The sequence below is a fragment of the Budorcas taxicolor genome, chromosome 2 (assembly GCF_023091745.1).
Source record: "Budorcas taxicolor isolate Tak-1 chromosome 2, Takin1.1, whole genome shotgun sequence".
Classification (NCBI taxonomy): Eukaryota; Metazoa; Chordata; class Mammalia; order Artiodactyla; family Bovidae; genus Budorcas; species Budorcas taxicolor.
Genome location: NC_068911.1, coordinates 42,619,577 through 42,640,126, shown reverse-complemented (window position 1 = coordinate 42,640,126; position 20,550 = coordinate 42,619,577). Strand labels below are relative to the sequence as shown.

Sequence of the window (20,550 nt, the reverse complement as noted above, 5' to 3'; positions counted from 1 at the left end):
CTTCAAAATCTAGGTTGAGGGAGCATTTCAACATTTGTCCTTAAAGAGAAGACAATGTAATAATCTTCCATTAATTCATACATTCAAAACATTCCCTAAAAAATGCAGGTTAAAATAAGACATCATGTCACTCACTAGACTGACGGAGACACAGAACACCAGGCTGTCCCATACCCTGACGCCGGCACCCGTGCAGCATGGTTACTGTGGCAGCAGCCTGTCTGTAAAGGTGGGCTTACCAGAAACATCCCTCACACGAGCACATCGCTGGACACACAGACCGGCCGTGAGATGAGAAACCATCAGTGACCTGGAAAACCACCCATGGACAAACAGCCACGTGCCCCTAAAGTGCAGTCCCGCAGCAGTAAACAAACTGCACCCACCGGCCTACAGCAGCCTGGAGAGCACTGCCCGGCGATGCAAGTGGGAGGACCAGCAGCACCGACGCGGGACGCCTCCACGCCTGCCAGGGACGCACATGGTTTATGAGCCCAGGTATGCAATGAACGCACACGAACACCTCTGGGGACAGAGGCAGAAAGACCAGGAGCTCAGATTTCCATTAGAGTGCGGCTTCTTTCCTAAAGAGTCAAACAGCTTAACGAGAAACACTAAACGTGGTGGGTGAGAGTAATCTGAGACAATATTCTTTCTACACCTTTCAGTAGTTTTGAAATTACGAATGCCATCCTCTAATATCCTTCAAAATAAATTCTACGCAGAGTGGAAAAAAAAGTCAATCCCTAAGGGTTACATACTGTGTGAATCCATTATGCAATGTTCTTAAAATGAGCAAACGCTAAGAATGAAGGGCAGACTGGTGGTCAGAGAAGTGGGTGTGCTGTGAGGGCAGCAGGCAGGACCTACAGGTGGCGAGTGGCCACTCAGTAGCTGTTCTGGGATGGGATGCTGGCTTACAGTTTTTTAAGACAGAACCACTGCAGGAAACCAGGTAAAAAGCACACAGCACCCCTCCTGCTCCACTTCTTAGGATACCAAACAGCCTTGCCTGCCACTAAGGGCAGGGTGGATGCTACCCAGACCAGCACAGCAGAGGCTTCCCCCCCAACAAGCCACCCTGTCTTGTCTGTTAGTTTTAAGTAAGGGGGGCACTCAGGTGATAAGGAAAGGGACAGTGGCCGAAGCAAAGCGCCTGGAGTCCCCGTGTGTATCTGACTCCTGCTCCCCTTGGGGCTGTCTGCAGACATCCGAGTGGTGAACCCCACATCTATATTATTTCAAGTCTCGGATCCACCGCACAGGTTTCTGGTGTCTGCTCTGCTCCTCAAAGCAGGAAGGCTCAGCCTCAGGATTCACTAAAAGGCTACAGAGCTCCTTCCTTCCTGACCCTCTGGCCTTTCTGCTGGGTACTGTCAGCAACCCGGGGAGCCTGACTCCATATACTCAAATTTTCCCTTTAAACACACAGAGGTTTGGATCCTACGTAAGGATTCCGATGCAGGACCTGGGACTCCCCACGCACACGTCACTGCTCAGTGGGCACTCGGGAGGATTCACGTGTTCAGCTGTCATCACTGAGCTCCACTTTGTCTCAGGTGCCACAAGGAGCCAGGGGACCAGCAACAACCAAAACCAGCCCTGTGCTGGCACGCTGCCCACTCTGCCATCACGTCTCCATCCACCATCCAAACAATCTTCTGTCTGGGTCTCAGCAAATGGCCTTCAGGATCACCCTGCCCTACCTGAACATCCCCTGCACCCCAAGTCACTCTTAAACTGAGACCTCATTTCTCTTGAGCGCCCGTCTTCATCAGAGTGAATCTTAGCCAGTGCTCACATGCATTCTGCCTGGCCCACAGGAGGAGGAAAGGTGCACTCCCGTCCCTCTCTCCCTGACTCTAACCTTCCCCCCATTCTCAAAGTCAGCCCAGGCCACCTCCACTCCAGCGGGGAGGATCTGAGCAGCAGAAAACCCAACAGAGGAAACAGTCCAGACAGTCCTGGACTCAGCTTCTGCACCACACGGCAGAGTCCTGGCCTGGCAGCCCAAGGACACCACCGGGGTGCAGCCCATAACCTGCAGGAGTCTCTCTCCTGAGGGCACAGTCACTAATAACCTGAGGCCTCTCTTCACAGCAACTGCAAAGCCAGTCAGCCCCATCACAATCAGCTCAACACCTTGTACGCCGGGCCCTTCCTGGAAGCAGACGGACACAGACCGGAGGTGCTCATTAACATGGACAAGCTACGCTCAGGATGCACTCTACACACGGGAGGGATGCTCAGAGCGCAAAGTGCTCAGTCTGAGGCCTCAGGGGTCAAGTGAGCAGCGAAGACACAAACCCCAGGGTGGGCTGACTTGAAATTGTACCATCCTGACATTATCACCCTACTTCCAACTCCTCAATATTCAAGAAAATGGAGGCATGGCTCAGTTTTAGTCCAATGGTCAGCTCTCCGAAGTTACTATGTTTCTTCCCTCTTTAAGACATTTTCCTCACCAACCTCAGCTTCTTTTTTCTTTGCACGGACTTTCTCCACTTCCATGAGAATCTTCTGTGATTCATCCACATTTCCTTCAGCTCCCAGCTGCTCAGCTTTAGCAAGAAGCTTTCCTATTTCTTCATTCAATTCATGTACTTTTTCTGCCTGGAGAGAAAGAGACAGCCAGGTAAGACACCTAAAAACAAAAGACGAGAGCTGGGATGGAGGCTGAAAGGATGGTGGTGTGTGTGTGTGTGTGTGTGTGTGTATAGTTATGACTGATTTGTGCTGTTGTATGGCAAAAACCAACACAATATTGTAAAGCAATTATCCAATTAAAAAAATAAAAACAAAAGATTTTTTAATGCAAAGGGTGTTTCTCTTGTTGCATTTCTGCTGTTTCACAGAGAATACACCAACAGCTGGAAACTTCACTGATGACATGAATTCTAACAGTTACAGCACCCACACTGCCACCGAGACCGACCGTTAAGTGTCAGACCCTAACAGATCTCTGCACTGAATCCTAGCAGAGGCAACAACACACGCCTGTCACTCCCACAGGCTGTAAGGCCCGTCCTGTGGGCCAGCTTCCAGGCCGCCACTCTGTATACCTTCCAGTACAGCTCAGTCTCCAGGTGAGGGTAACAAAATGTGTGAGCCTAAACACATACATGACTTACCCTTTAAGCAAAATGACTAATCACTGGGAGTTTCTTTCAGAAATAAACAGCACCACTGGGCTAGTTAAAAACTGTCTCTCTCCTAAGAAATCCTTTCATAAAACTGAAGGAGAAAAGAACACTGAAGAGAACTCACTCAAGAGGGGCAAGGCCTTCTAAATGATGCACATGCCGATTTCACCAGGTCTGCTTTTTTCTTCTGTGACACAGACACACCAGAATCTAACCACTTCCCTGCTAACTTACCCATTTCCTGTTCTGCGCAGGGAGGTTGATCAAGTAACTTTACGACATATGCATAGCACAGTGACAGGCTGCGAGCTTGGTGACAGCTTCCCTCTTTCCTTCTAACAGCCAGGGCAGTAGACACCCACTGTCCACCCCAAAATGCGCACTCAGCACCGACAGGTCCCAGCCCCGCTTTGATACCGACGACTTGAGGTGGAGGCCTCCCTCCCCGCATACCTTTGCAGAAACTTCTGCACTGATTTCCTCCTGGGTCTCTGCCAGCCGTTTCTTGGCAAGCTCCGTTCTCCGATCACACTCAGCGATGAAGGACTCCAAGTGATCCATCGCCTAGCTCAGGAGAGGCAGAGGGCTCCAGTCAGTGACCTGCCTGTGACCTCAGAGCTCATGTGTTCGATAGGAAGTGCAGTCCTGGCTTGGTTCTTAAGGCCTGTCGGTTCAGTGGGAAGATCTGCAGCTACACTACTGCTAACATGTCCACAATCACATTCAATCAAGGGGCTTTGTTAAACCAAACGACCGTGCACAAGTATGGTCTTCTCATTTGATTTATCTTCAAATGTGTCAAAGAACCCCCATCCCTCAACAATTTCAAGAAATTCTAAAGGAAGTTGAAACACCTGGCATAACTAACTGTTCTGAGGGACAGGAGAGGCTAGGCTGTGTTATTATGTCAGAGGCCCTCCACTGGTGAGGCGGGGGGTGCAGATGTACTCACTGGTCTTTGTGAGCCACGTAAATATTATTCCCTCATGTTCTGAGGGTAGAGTTCCCCCTTCCACCTCAAAACAAAATAGAACAAATGTTACTTGAGCGGTGAACACGTTCAGTTATGGCCTACCATCTAAAGTAGTGGGAAAACAGGTTACTACTTACCCAAAGAGATAAAGGAAAAGACACTCTGAAAACAGTTGGTGGAAAACAATAAAATACTAATCAATAAGTGGTCATATATGCTAAGCAGTTAACTTGCTGTAACTAGTCAAGGCCCCAACATAACTTCAGATAAACATACAAACAGGACAGCCTTTTCCAATCTCCAGGCTAGGACCAACCAGTGCTGGGCAGCAGGTCCCACGCTGCTGACGCAGGGGCGTGTTACACAGACAGCAAGTGACGCTGGGAGCGGGTGACGGGATTAGACAGGGTGAGCAGAGCCAGGAAAGCTCTGGGTGCAAATGGTAATAAGGCAGAGGCCAAGGGACCAAGAAGTGATGACCTATGTCCCTGCCTCCAGATGTGGTCTGGAGAGAGCCCCCAGCAGGGATCAGCGTTGACAGTGGGATCCCCGTTTTTCAAAGGAAAGCACACTTTGGCCCTGGTCAAGACAGGGAAGAGGCTCTGTGATAGCGCTACACCTGTGGTCCACCAAGGAAAACTCCCCGACTCCACACTCCTGGAGCTAAAGACCTCCTTCCTGTTATTGGTCCTCAAATATTCTCGATGAGCATTTGACTATGCTCAAATCAAACCATCAGGAAAGCCAGTGACTGGCATTCGTTGGCACGCATGCACTGCATTTCCTGGAAGGATGTCGAGCTGACCAGCTCTGCTGACAAGGTGGGGACTTGACAGGATCAAAGTGCAAGTCAGGCACTGCCCATGCTCTTAGGGACAAGGGCTCCTGGCGGACCAGCCCAAGAGGCCCCAGGGCCGCCTGCTTATTGGTGCTGAGACCTGGGTACAGAGCTCCTCTACTGCCTCCCCAGAGAGCAACCTCACACCCGACACAGAACCAAGACTCTGCTCATCAGGGTTTGAGTGGGCAATTCTGCCAGTGCCTTTACCAAGCAAAGAACCACTGCACCTTACACAGAATATAAACTGGCTATGGACCCAGACATCTGATCAGCTAACAATAAAACGGTAAACTTCGCAGCACAGAACAGGCAGAATGCAGAGACATCTCAACTGAATGTTCTTTAAAAGATGGCTCTGTTTTGCTGCCCCTCCTTCTCTTCAATGTGCTTCTCAATTTCATTTTGCTTCCTAAATCAAAGAGCAGGTTTAAATGATGAAAATAAAATTCACAAAGAAGGTATTCAAACCTACAAATTAAGTGCTACTGACAATCCACCACTTACTAGGAAGTCATGCACCTCTACTCTGTAATTCAGGGGTGGTGTGATGAACCACATACTGTCGGGGTTGAGCTCATGGGGGTGCACAGGTCTCACTGCTGCTGAGGCTGCCCCTGACCCCCCAAGACGGTGAGGTGCTCTCCCTGACCCTCCTGCCCAGCAGCATCGGCAAGCCTGAGAGGAGCCCGTGCTGCCAGCAGAACAGTCAGTGCAAACACGTGCCTCGGGACAGCCATCCGGGGCTCTCCAGGCACCAACTCCCAGGTGAAGGAAAGGAAGCAGTCTCCAGAGTCCTGAGGCAAGGACTCCTGGGATCCGACTCCACAGTCCCTACGCTTGGCCCTCACAGCTGAGGCAGTACTCACCAGCCCCGTATATAGAAACCAGAAAAGGGCAAAGTAACTTGCCCAGGGTTGTACAGGGACTCTAACCCCGAACCTAAGGCAAAGTGTGACTGCCACACTACACACCTGTAAGACAGAGAGCAGTGGTCCCATTAGGTGAGACGGTGTGTTGCTCTAGAAACCTGTTACATCTCAAAGGAAATCAATGTGGGGAAAAGGTGAACTATATTTTCACTGAATAGAGAAAAATGTTTACATTTTCCACATGTGAACAGTGAATTAACAGTGCCCTGTGTGTCCACATGCAAGTTGGGATACTTGAGATGCATTTATACAGATGACCTACTCCCTCTCCTAAGGAACTCCTGGTGTAACTCTTTCAAGAAACTAAGGCCAGGTCCTGGGGTGGTCAGGCCAAGGCTGTGCTAGAAAGAGACAATGATGAGGTAATTTCTCCCAGGTAACCCAAGTTTTGGGTGGAGGAGCCAGCCACTAGCTAAAGTTGAGGGTCTAAGCAGGGTATACCTACACAAAGAAATACCTTTATGACAACCCTGACAGGCCCACAAAGAAATACCTGCATAAACCTCTCTGACTGGCAAAAACTGGAAGTTTGGTAACTCGCTCTGTTAGTGAAGACGTGAAAATGGGAACTCCCAGGTGCCACTGGGGGCAGCACTCACCCTCTGGAGAGCTTGGTGGCTCTAGCCACCAAAATGACAAAGCACAACCTTTCTGGGTGGCCAGTCCCGCCTCTAGGGATCTTTCCTAGACACACTCACAATGTGCTGATGTGTACTGCAGCACTATGCCCATCAACAGGGGACTACTCCTATGCAACAGACACCATCCTCTGGAATATTATGTCACCACAAAAAGGGTGGAGTTAACTATATGGCAGGGAATAATCTGAGATATATGTTGAAAATTAAATCAAGATGAGGGAAGAGCAGGCAGACAGAGCATGTGTCCAGGGAACTATTACTTGTGTTTTAAGAAAAGTGAGATACACGCCCCTCAGGTTCCACATCATCTCCAAAGGGAACAAAAGAAACTCAACACCTGACTAGCTCTGGGGCCAATCAGGGGGCTGAAGAGCAGAGCAGGAGACAGGCTTCACAACATACCTTTCGTATCTCAAACTCTGAACCATGTGAACATCTTATGTGTTTTACACTTAGTGACAAGCAGCAACCCTAGTGACGTAACTGATCTGGGCAATACTCCTCACTGCTGCTGGACGCACGTGGCCCCAGTCTGACGGGGGCCTGTGCAACCAGCAGCCAGACTGCCAGCGCCACTCGAGTCCATTGACGTCATGCCACCGAGGTGACATGCCAGCCGCTGCCCAGCTCCACCTCTGCGCTACTCTGTCAAACGAAAACCTGATTCTGACCGTCACGCATCCAGATCTAACTTCCAGCTTACAGGAAATTTCAAATATAAGGGAAAACACGTTAAAAAGACTGCATCATAAGGATACAATCAGAAAGATCCAGGATATGAGAAACGTTAATTTCTTCAAACAGATGTAAAAAGACTTACGAAGCATCCTAGCGTGTAGATCTTATTTTGGTATATGAGTCAAACAAAAGACTGTAAAAAAAATCCTTTTTGAGACAATCTGGGAAATTTGAAGACTGTTAGATAAGATTAAGAAATTATCCTTTAAATAATAAACATTTTAAATAAAATTATCTTCTAGATATATTTGCAGTACTTACAGATGAAATTCCATCTCTAGGAACTACTGTAAAATAATCCAGTATGGAAAGACAAAACAAAGATGAAACAAGTCTTAACATCAACAATCACTGAAAACCGGGAGACGAAACCCAGAGATGGTCACTATATTATTCTGCTTACACTTGCATGTTTAATTTTTTTCTCCACACATTAAAAAAAACATGCTAATAACATACAAACTACTATATATAAACTATACAAAGAAGGTCCTACGGTACAGCACTGGAAAATATACTTAGTATCTTGTAATATACTATACTGGAAAAGAATCTGAAAAAAAAAGTATATATATGTATAAGTGAATCACTTGGCTGTACACCAGACACTAACGCAACACCAAATCAACTGTACTTCAATTAAAAAAGAAAAACATGGTAATAAGTACATTCTGTCCCAACCAACTATAATACCAGATTTTTGTATGCAGAGTAAAAATAACTTCACAAGTCAATGGCAACACTGAAATATTTACAGATGATAGGATGTGTGAAGTCTGAGATTTGTGAAGTCAGTTGGCCATAAGCTGATCATTCCTGAGGCTGAAAGATGGGTACACGGAGATCCATTAAGCCGTTACACCTCCTGCTGTCTGAGATCCTCCAAGGTAAAACAAAACAAAAAGCAACTGGCCATCCAAGGTCGCCTGCAGCACTTGAACAGCAAGCTGTTGCTCCTTTTCCACTTTGAAGCTGTGGTAGGGGACTGCCTCCAGGGAGCGGGAGGGACACAGGGAAGGAGGCTTTCTGGGCTTTCCATGACAGTCTGGGAATTTTGATTTGGCCACACACTTTCAGTGAGAGCACACAGTGAGTTCCAATACACACACTCATCCCTTTTTTGCTCAGGACTTCCTAAGGAACTTAAGTCACTGAACATTCAGGTCTCACAAAAATTAATTTCAAGGGCACAGTCTACCATTTGAGTCCCTCATAATCTGTTCATTCATCACTAAAGCGTTTTTTGTTGCATCCAATTTTTCAACCTTATACACGATGCTACGACAACAATACTTTGTGTACCATTGTTTGCCTGTGTTTTCGATCATAGTTGACCCTTGAACAATGAGGGGGTGGGCGTAGGCGATGGACCCTATAGCTGTACAGTACGCATTTACTGAAAAAAACCTCGAAGTGCACCCTCACAGTTCAAGCAACAAGCATTGCTTAAAGGTCCACTGTACTTTCTTAAGACAGAGGATTTGTAGAAATAAATTATAAAGTAGAAGTACCTTTCAATTTTCATTTCTGCACACTATATTAGCAATTCAATTGGACCTAATAACGTCACATGACTTAAAAAGCATAATTCTTTCTTCCTCCCTAAGAAATAATCATTTGAGCTTGGTAAATACCTTTTAAAACTGTATTAAAACGCATATACAAGTACACAATTTTTACTCCATCTAGGATAGTTTTTAAAGCTTTTTCATTTTTTACATCAATGCACACAGTTTCTATATCTATAGCTGTGCAGCATTTCACTATTTTAAAATAACTATATACATTCCACAATAAATATGTATTTGCATTTTTTTCACCTTTCACTAATTCAGAACAATGCAATAAACACCTTAAGTCTTCTCATACACAGGCCAATACTCTAGGACCATTTCTTACAAACTGCTTAGAGGACATTAAAAGTTTATAAATACTTTAAAATTGTATACAGAGCTGATGAGCTCTTATAAAATATTTTTATACTGAAAGTCAAATGTCACCTAAGCTGAGCAACTAATTCAGAAATAAAACAGACTGGAACTTCCCTGGTGATTCAGGGGCTGAGACGCCACACTCCCAGTGTAGGGGCCCAGGTCTGATCCCTGGATGGGAAGCTAGATCCTGCATGCCGCACGCAACTAAGAGCTCCTGCTTGCCATGACTAAAGATGCTACATGCTGCAACTAAGGCCCAGCGTAGTGAAATAAATTTTAAAAAAAAAAAGAAATAAAACAGACTAATAATGATGCTTTCTATAAAAGCATAATTTTCTTTTAAATTAATGCATCCACTGATTAATAAATCCACTAAAACTCAAGTTTTAAAAGTTTTTCTTTTCTGAAATAGATGAAAGGCACCTAACATGCAAAAGCTTACATGTTGATATGACTATAATAACCTGTTTTAAAACCGCTGTCTCTAATACAACCTGGATTAAAAAAGCTCCTAAACACCCCTGACTGATCCACTCAACAAAATAACTCTCCCAGGGTCATGTGATGATGTTTCCATGACTTCTGGCAAATAGCACCAATATTATTATACTTTCAGAGACTCTGTGGAGATAAATGTTAGGTCCACCTCACAGATTTACTGTCAACAGTGAAGAGATTCTACCAAAACACGTGGTAAGATACACAAATATAAGCTACTAAGAAAAATCATGGATCAGTGACGGTTCACAATTTGTGAAAACTAAACCTGTGTCCGTCTTATAGTAGTGATGACTATACTGTACTCTCTCCAGAAACCAACTTCAACACAATACAGGAGCTGCTGGTTCCACGCCTGGGAACTGAACCATCCACATGGTCACGTGGCAGGCTTGGAACCTCACACCAACAGCAGCTCCTCAGGAGGCAGCAACAGGTCTGCGAGATCAAGAGTCAGCTCACTGACACCATCTGGCCAAAGCGTTTCTGCAGTGTTCTGATTTATCAAACTGCAATTCGACAAGACACATCACAACCAGCTTTTGCTATATACGTGTGTTCACCCTGAAGAGCCTATCTTCAAAAGATACAAGTGACCTCTGGAGAGTCACTGGATAGGAGTCATGTGGAAAAGGGCAGACTTTTCACTTGGAATCTCCAACAGTTGTCTTACCTATCAAGGAGATTGAAAAAGTTATTCCATCAGGTTCTTGTAACAAACCTATATTCTGGAAAAGGATTTTATTTTTTCCTTCTAAGTTTATTCTGCGTAACTAAGGAAATAACTATTTTAGCCTAGTATTTCAAAGCCAGGCCACATTTAGTGTATTAAAGTAACCCATGCACATCCAAACACTACTGATATGTATTAAAAATTCAAGGCAGGATAAATTTTATGGCTTGTGTATTTTACCTTTAAGTCGTTATTTTTAAAAATGATGGCAAATAAGTAATAAATTTTAAAAGTTACTCATATTTAAATAAAAATTATAAAAAAATTAAAAGTTATGGCAAAATCTTCCTAGCACCCAGAGCTCCACAAAGCACCATTCACTGTATGAAAGGGCAATAACTAATGGAAGTAGTCCTCATTAATAAACAGTCCCATTATATCCTTTTCACTTCAAAAAAAAGTTGCAATGAGCACCTTCTCTGTGGACTCATTAACATATACCATTAAGATACAGTCCCAGCAGCAGTCTCCTGGAACGAGTGTATACATACATTTAACATGCTGACAAGCTACTTGCTGACTGCCCTCCCACAACCACAGCTGCTCAAAGTCACCCCCGACTCATCAGAACAGGAAGACCTCCTCTGGAGGTTCAGCACTAGCTAGCAAACGTTCCAACATGAACCATCTATAAGGTAAAGTATGATTTTTTCTAAATTAGAGAACATACCTATTATTTAATATATATATTAAATTTTGGCTACAGCTTGTGGGATCTTAGTTTCCAGACCTAGGATTGAACTGGAACCCTTGGCAGTGAGAGGAGGAAGTCCTAACCTCTGGACCATCAGGGAATACCCTCAGATATGATTTTTAAGGAGCTGGAAGGAGGGGTGGTCACCTTTTAAATTGGAAAAGGTACTCCTCTAAATGGTAAATTTTCACAGTACAAAAACGTCGTGACCTACTCTAGCCCTCCAACTAAGACCAAAGTGCTCAGAGTCCTGTTCCTTCTACAACTACTCTGTAGAGCTAAGCATGTCAACAACACTAAACACCCTTTCTTTTTAAAAATCACACTATGGAAGTCATCATATCACACACACCAGTTTTCCCACTTTATCTTGCACATAATTTCACTACCTCAACCCTCCTTCCGCAGCTGCACATCATCCCACTGTAGAGAGCAATGACGTGACCCAAGCCCTCACCGATGGAGCCTGCAGGCTGCGATGCTGCCAGAGTATTCTGAAGCAGACTGACCTTCGTTCATAGCAAGTGTGTCACCAAATTCTCTCTCAGAGCTGGGACTGCTACCACCTGCTTTCCCAGCCTCGGGGCTCCATCATCCAAGAGGTGCATCGGAGTTACTCACCTCTCCAACTCCTCAGTCTCAGTGAAGGTGAATACCCATCACAGGGTTAGATGCCCACTAAAAATGTCCTTTATCCTCTAATCGTTTTCTATTCAGCTGTTGCTACAGTCCTTTTCAACCATGATGAGCTTTATCATGAAAGATATCTGCCCTTCATATGCTGCAGATATTGTGTCTCAGCTGAATTCTTATTTTATATATGGGAATTCTTGATATGCTAATATTTTTTAAGTTTTTATACAGAAAACATGTATCCATCTTCACCTCACAGCTTCTTAGGGTTTATAACATGTCAAGATGGCAAAACAAAATTCTCTTTAGGGGGCTCCAACCCAGTTTTTCACTAACTGGGTAATCCACAGTTTCTAATACTGTTCATTAAAAAAACTCATCTTCTCCACAGTGGCTGAACACATGCCCCGCATAAAAATACTAAATTACCATATGTTTCAGTCTTTCTGCACATAAAAATACTAAATTACCATATGTTTCAGTCTTTCTGTATTCTCAATTTCTCCCATTACTCTGTTCTTAAATACTGAATTCATCAGGCCATTTAAAAAGTACACAGACATTCTAATTCAGCAGAAATCCTAACATTTGTGATACAAAAAACTACATAACTCAAAGTAAAAATTTAACCCATACATCTTTGTTCCTGTCCCAACAAGATTCAACACTGATGCACTTGAAAAAGAAATGGTAATTTTAACCACTTTTTAAGATTACTGATTTAAGTAGAATTTACTCCAGCTACAATACATCCTCTAAAATGTCTACTGGAAGGAAAAAAAAAGAAAAAAAACACCTTTCCTTTCCTCTGACTTCCTCCCACCAAGCTCAGTGCGTCCCCAGTCTTCACCCAGGAACCTGAATGGCATCAAACCCCTCACTGACCTCTGCTTACTCTAGGAATGGAGGACTCAGGAAAAGAAAAAAACTAAAACGGAGTGGCTCTATCGGAATCCCTATGGTCCAGTGGTTAGGACTTCACGCCTCCACTGCAGGAGTCCTTGTTCAATCCCTGGAAGGTGATCTAACATCCCACAAGCTGCACAGCATACCCTAAAATAAATTAACAAAATAAAGTGACCAAATCGTGGATTCCCAATGGGGACAGGAATGAAAACTGGTCTCAAAGAGTGAAGAAAATCTTAGTACAATGATATGTGACCTGTAAAGGATCACAGTACATAAACTGATATGCTGGGTATCTGTGTTATCAAAATTTCATGGAGGGGACAACCAACAGCAACAACAAAAACATTCATGGCGGGAGATGGATGAATTAGGGAAAGGGTCTAAAAACGGCTCTTTTGGGAGGGAAAAATGACAAAAGTTATGAAATACTAGTTTATAATGACTAAATTGCAAAAGATTTAATGGCCTGATCATACCAAGCATTGGTAAGGGTTTGTTCGCTTTATTAAATGGGTAAACTGATACACTTCATCAAAACTTAGGGAGGAAAAAGAAAAAAACCTTGCAAGAATAAACGTGCAGATCCTACGAGCAAGCAATTCTTCTCTTAAAAATATACCCTAGGTTAACTGTTGTACACGTGCACCAAGATATTCAAGAACATTTATAACACTATTCATAATAAAAAAGACAAACAAAAACAAAAAACCCACTAGAATCAACCCCGCTGTCTGTGAATATAGAATGGATAGCTCAGGGAACTATGAAATGCAGCAATGAAACCAAACCATACCCAGAAGTATGTAAAGGAACATAGCACTGAAGGAAAAATAAAGTTACTAAGATTACCTACACTATAAATCCATTTGTAAGTTCAAAAGCAAAAACAAACATCATGTCCAAGAAATCATAAAATATATAATAAACACGTTAAAGAAAACAATACAGTACAAAATGTAGAAGAGGGGGGATGGTAGACACACAGACACAGAACGGTCCTGGCCACATTCTCGCTCCCAGCCAGAGAGTGGTGGAATAACATCTGTTTTATCATTTTGCATCATAACTTACACACATTACATTATTCTTGTTAGTGCAGTATTTGGCTCTTCACAGTAGGGAACGATTAACATCAAATAAAACTTACATCCAACTCAAAAAAGAGGTCCCTTTCTTTACTTGCAATCTCATAATCTGCTCGGAGGGCCAAGTCGTGGATTTTGGTACATTCTCCTAAGTCCATGCGCTGTGAAAGAGAAACAAAAATTTACACACAAACATCTAACCATTTGGAGGAAGCACATGACCTGGTGATAACTGTCATCAAAATCAACAATGCTTTTTTGAATGCTGACTATGATAAGAAAATTAAGAAACGATGTGGCCAAAAAGTCTTATTTTCCTTTTTCTACCATGATTACATGACACTCAGAAAAGGTGCACTTCAGTGTAATGATCTCTATCTCCTACGGGACCAGAGATTACTAGACTATCTTTCATTACTTAGCTTTCACCATTATTATTATCTCATGAGTGTAGAAATGTCTATTCAGTAAAGAGCAGCATGGGGGAAGGGGTGGCAAGAAGGCCAGGAAACAAGAGTATCACTGACAGCAACAAGTTTCCATGCATTCCTTCTGACCACTAAAGTCTAAATCACAGAAATAAGAAGAGGAAAGCACAGACAGAAATCAGGTTTTGGGGTGCTACCACATAACCTAACACCTGATGTTAGGTAGCTCTTTGCATATCAAAGGAAATCAAACCCAACTGGCTGACTCAGAGCCCACGAATCCACTCTGCTAACCTGGCACAGGACTCTGGACACACACCTGGGGACACAGACTGGACCACTCACTCATCCCACGTGAAAGACAAAAGGCTCTTTCCCCAAAACAAATTATTTGGGTTACCAGTAAGACCAGCCTGATGTGCTACTGCTCATTGTGAGCACAGACAGAACAATTAGACAGCAGCGTGCATTTCTTACCTAAGTCCTAAGTAAAGGACCCTGTACAGGGACCCCCTCCACTCCTGTCTGTGGTCATCTCAACAGCAACAGGGACGTTCGGATGCTGAGGGTCAGGTTAACAAGTCAGAAAGTGCCAATTAACAAACCCCAACAGCCCGGTGAGGAGATGCCTCGGGAGCCCACGCTGCTGGACACAAGCACAACTGCCTAACAAGGGAACAAAGAGCAGCAGAGTCCAGAAATCCTTCAGCTCAAACTACAAGTGTGTTCAAAACGAGGTTAACAAAATCCTCCATGGATTACAAACTCCTTAATAGTCTGGGACAGGATCCAGCTCTTCAGCCCTAATCTCAGAAGGTGCAGCCATCCTTATGACAAAATGTCCTACCGCATCACCAGTGACAGAGCCAAGAGTGGGCTGCCTAGGGTGGAGTTTATATTCATTTTGACCAAATGGTAAATGCAAAAGCTCTGTTCTCCTTCATTACGCTTACTATGAAGTCATGTGCAGCTTCTGTATGTTGGTTACCTGGGGAATCCAGAGGACACACAAGTTCTAAAAGCCAAAGCTGCAACTAGAATTGCTGTCATTGTAAAGCTGGCAAATTCTGCTTCATTCACTCTTTTAAATACCAAACATAATCCTTAAAAAGTACACAGCTTCTGAACTAAGCCCATGGGCCACAACTACTGAGCCGCTGTTCTAGAGCCCGAGAGCTGCAACTACTGAAGCCCATGCTCCACAAGAGAAGCCACTGCAATGAGAAGACACCGAATGAGCAGACCGCTTGCTACAACTAGAGAGAATTCCATGCAGCAACGAAGAACCAGCACAGCCAAAGATAGTAAGTGAATAAATGTATTTAAAAAAACATATTTTACATATATATACACAGCTTCTGGATTTCCCTAGTGGTCCAGTGGTTAACACTCCATACTTTCAAAGCAGGGGGTGCGGGTTTGATCTCTATTCAAGGAACTATGATCCCACATGCTGCATAGCCAAAAAAAAAAAAAAACACACAAAGGTAACTAAGTGCTATAGCTGAAAAACGAGAGACAGCTCTTAGAAATTCTTTAAATGCTAACAACCATTCTATCGCTCAAAGAAAAACTACTTCCAGATGAAGCAAGCAACAAAACCACTAAGTACTAAAAATCTTAAGTGCAAATCAACTTCCATTCTAAAAACTTCAACTGTCAAGAAAGTTTCAATATTAGGGAACCACACACGAAGCAAAATTGACCAACACCTTCCTTCAGATGGGAGCGCTCAAGCGGCCACTGCCGAAGCAGGAGAAAGACAGGCCTGGGACTCCGTGTGTCTCTGAAGGTCGCTCTGCAACTCTGCCAAGGAGGCAGAAGTACTAGCCAACTCCTCTGGCAGTCAAACACCCAGCAGAACTGAAATACCTCACTCATTTACTTCTTGCAAAATACTGCAAGTGGCTGTCAAATGCAGCATGCCAGGTCTTGTCTTTTCTAATCGCACAAACATCTGTGTTCTCTACCCTCCAGAGGTCTCACACAGCAGCAGCGAAGAGCAATAAAGGCTCTTCAGAGAACTTTTGAAAAACCAAAGTTCTTCCACAGAGACAAGTTACACTGCCTTCCCTCCAGCTATCCCTCTGGTCTTACTATCAATACACCATTTTCCCATTCCATTCCTCTGCTGCCTCACCTCTACTGACAGGAGAGGGCCTGGAGCAGCCCTTAGCATGCTGAAGGTTCTAACCACTGCCCTGTGGCTTATACTCAGTCCATCTCCATGGAGTACAGCAGACTCTAACCCTGCCACCCAGGAGCCCACAGCCATAAGGCTCCATCTTTACATTCTCCACCCAAATTTCCGGCCCTCATCTCAACTGACTTCAGCAGCCCCAACACTATTCACTGCACCTTTTCATGAAAACAGGTCTCCTGAGCTCTCTTCTCGGTTTGAGTTGCCTGTCCAATGGGGACAGCAGTGACACTGCTCAGTCCCTGGCCTTTCATCAAAGCCCCACAGTCTCTGCCTCCTCCCCCTGACCCACACCAACCCAGATACACTCCTGCTTCCCTTGGCTCCACCAGCCACCTGGAGCACTATTCCCCTGAAGGTGCACCTGTGTGTTTTCTCAGCATTGAGGTCTCTGTTCCAGTATCCTGAGAGGCCTTTCCATATCGCCCTATCCAAAACAGTCCAGAACCTACTCGCTATTTACTGTCTGTCTTGTTTCTCCATTAGATGAGAGTAAACATTTTTTGTACCACATCCCCAGTGCCTGACAGAGTGCTTGTCCAGTAAATACTTGGCAAATTAACCTATACCTAATACACAGAGAAGGCAATGGCACCCCACTCCAGAGCTCTTGCCTGGAAAATCCCATGGACGGAGGAGTCTGGTAGGCTGTAGTCCATGGAGTCGCTAAGAGTCGGACATGACTGAGCGACTTCACTTTCCCTTTTCACTTTCATACATTGGAGAAGGAAATGGCAACCCACTCCAGTGTTCTTGCCTGGAGAATCTCAGGGACAGGGGAGCTTGCTGGGCTGCCGTCTATGGGGTCACACAGAGTCGGACACGACTGAAGTGAAGTGACAGCAGCAGCAATACACTAAACATCTGTAGGAAATGCCCTCCCTCATCAGCATTCCAAAAAATACGGCTGAAATGTTCCACTCTGGTGCATGTCCCTCTACTTCCTCTGACTTCTTCCAATAAGACCTACCAACAACTGCAGCTTGGGACGCTGCCTACTCCAAGTTAGGCTGCCTGCTATGACCAGTGGAAGGCAGCAGTCTACAGTGATGGCACTCCCGTGATCCAGAGCACTCAGCAGTCATAACCAGTCAACTGCAGGCAAGACCTCAGCTAACAGAGGCGTGAGGCTTTGCAGCCATTTCCTATTTGCTGTCAGAAGGTCCAGCCTCAGAAGACTTAATACACCAGCTAGCTCAGTGTTCCAGAAACTCCTCCCTGAAGTGGTAATGACAAAAGCACTAATCAAGCCTAAAAAAAGGTGTTCCCAGCACATGCATATTGGACCCTTAAAATGAGGAGACAATTTTTACATTACATGAGGGGGATGTGACATCTTAAAATGATAATGGTGTTTATGGGACTCATTTTCTGTAAGTGGCTGAATCATGGTAGATAATCTGACACTCTTTAGTCTTCTTAAATACTATTTAACGTTGGAATGAATAATACTAACATTTGAATAAATGTTCATTCTGCAAAACTAGCATTTATCTGTTTGGTTCATCTGAAATGAACTTAAAATTGTAGAGTTCTATACTTATCAGGTCATGTACTGAATTCTTGAAAGGGTGGTGTAACACAAAACTGCAAAGTAATATTAATCCACATATTTCAAAAACCTACAATCTGGGAAAACCATATCCTGTTACCAGATCAAAAAACTAGTATGTGTTTAACCTGAAAACAAACCAACCCATAATCTTACAGAGCTACAAGCTAACCTGAAGTACTCTTTTAGCTAAAGCCGAAGGAGACTAGTAATACTTAACTTATGAATATCTCAGTATAAATAACTCTCCCAAAACCTGAAAACCTTACCAACAGAACTTTATAGAAGTGAAATAACATTATGTAAAATGCCACCAAACTAACAGAACTTATCATTTAAAGGACACTAGGTAATTTCTGCTTAGTAAAGGAAAACACAATTCAACCTGAACCACCCCACTGCCTGCAGAGCACCCATGTCTGAGTATCCTAGGACATCCCCCCAAATGCACCTACCGTCCCAGCCAGAATGTCGTGGGGGCAGCAGTCCAGAAGGTGACTCTTGCAGACACGATCATCTGTAAACTTGACCCTCTGTCTGGTTTCGTCTCCTGAAATTCATGTGTGGTTTTAAATAAGACAATATTATCACATGAAGCACAAAAGCATATCTGGTACAATTCACCTGGATGATCTGCAGACTACCAAATACTCTGAAAAGCTGACCTAGACGGTTTTTCTTTTTTCTTTTTTTTTTTTACAACTGGAACAAAACACAGATGATTTTTGATGCTATGTATATCATGAAGAATGACGCTTAATGAGATCTGACTCCGTCATTGTGCCAAAGAGATCAAAGAGTCAGAAGTAAAATGTTGAGCACCAAAAGGCCATTAGCCCCACACATACATGTGGGCCATGAGATACCAAAACCCATGCTAATCAGAGGGCCATGAATCACCACGTATGACTTAAAAGCTTGTAGTTTCCAACAAAAGCTTCTTACTAATCATTCGGCTATAGACAAATGTATAGGCAATATTTTGCCCAGAATTATATGAAGAAAGCTTTCCCTTTCTGTTACTGACTGATAAATAAGCTAGACTTAGTCTACCTCTCCCCCTTTAACCCCCACCCTTTAAAAAAAGGAGTTGGCACCTGGGAGTCACTTTTAACAAGACAATACCAAGGGAAAAAAAGCAAAAAAGGAACCAGGTTAGTCAATACACACTGTGAGTTCCAACAATACTGTACCCATCTGCATTCTTCAAGACCTCAGCTGCAGAATTTTATGCCCGCTGTTGAAAAGTTTTAAAGGAAAAGTTTTCTTGCCCAACCTGCAGTAAGGAAGTCAGGGGAATGATACATAAAAGTAAAGGCAAAGTGGAATGTGACAGATTTTAAAGCTAATCTGTGTATATGACACAGAGCTGTGTAAAACTAAAGGAGGAATATATTTCAGGATTTGCAAGCATCCAGGATTAATGTAGTGTCTTTTTATTGAAAATGTTTTCTTTCTAAACTACACTTTTAAAGTTACTTGTGAAAAAAAGCAAACACTTTTTTGTTATAACAGCTTAAAAATTGGTTGTGACTCACGGCTCGATGAACATGAGGCTTTTCTGCAACTCCCTTGCAGATTGATGTAGGCAGGCAAAGATACACTGAACCTTTATAAATAAAATAGAGGGGCCACAATTGTTCAGTTTGTATGAAATAAAAATATGGGAAGCAATTCAAAAGCAACTCAATATACAAAGAAAGCTAAAAAGCACTTATTCACCTATGAAATAAAGTGCAATGAATCTGCACAGCCCTGCGAATGTGCCAGTGTGAACTTACAACTTCATTACTTCGGTAGAAAAGAAAACACAAACCACAGCAGGTACATAGTTTGCAAAGATCCAACCGCTTTCTCCTGAGACAACCATCATGATATTGCGTTCCTCCCTACAGCACAACCTACCTAACGACTGCCAAGCGCAGGCTAAACAGAAGCTCTCCAAGTGTGGCTGGGGAAAGGGGGGGCTGGAAAAGCACGCGGCAGGAACCCACGTTAGAAAAGCTCAATTTACGGCTCCCCTTACAATGGTACAGAACAACGGCAGGGTTTCCAGGCCCATCCGGCTCCCTCGGGTGGAGGAGCTCCGCCAGCCCACTGCCAGCGACCTGAGCCCACGCTGGCTGCAGCCCTTCGCCGACTCCCGGTTCGAAGAGAGGCGAGGGCCGCCGGAGGGCGGAGAAACCGCAGCAAGGTCAACCGGGAGGGGGCTGGCGCCCCACCGACAGCACGGGCTCCGAGGGAGGAGCCTGCCGGGGACCCACGCCGCCAGGGAAGGCTCAGACAAAGGCCCGGCGCCCGCGGTCGGCGCGCGGGGGAGGGGAGGGTGCCCGCGCAGGCGCAGACGGTCGCGGCCCCCGCCTCAGGCCGCCCGGCGGCCTCGCTTCCCTCCCGCCCCAGCCCTCGCCTGGCCGGCCGCCCCGACTCACCGTCCCGGGCCGTGCCCATGAGCTGGTCCAGCAGGGCCCGCATCTGCGCCTGGGCGGACATGGTGGCCGGCGAGAGCGGCAGGGGTGGCCGCGACGGCTTCTCTCAAGTGGCGGTGGCGGCAGCGGCAGCGGCAGCGGCAGCGGCGACGGCGACGAAAGCTGGTCTTGTCGGTCTCGAGCCCGCTTGGCT

At 44.7% G+C, this 20,550-nt stretch overlaps 1 protein-coding gene across 2 annotated transcripts in view; it reads right to left on the bottom strand.

Moving 5' to 3' along the window:
- LUC7L (LUC7 like) overlaps positions 1-20,550 on the bottom strand; it is a 29,495-nt gene extending 8,945 nt beyond the window's left edge. The window contains exons 1-5 of one of the 2 annotated variants that reach the window (XM_052657010.1): positions 20,361-20,550; positions 18,387-18,481; positions 13,814-13,912; positions 3,597-3,707; positions 2,470-2,613 (exon numbers count right to left, since the gene is read on the bottom strand). In XM_052657010.1, the coding sequence (XP_052512970.1) occupies positions 2,470-2,613; positions 3,597-3,707; positions 13,814-13,912; positions 18,387-18,481; positions 20,361-20,421 (510 nt within the window). In that variant the 5' untranslated portion in view covers positions 20,422-20,550. Of the gene's footprint in view, positions 1-2,469; positions 2,614-3,596; positions 3,708-13,813; positions 13,913-18,386; positions 18,482-19,124; positions 19,354-20,360 lie in introns of those variants that run through there. The other variant, XM_052657011.1, reaches the window with a different exon arrangement.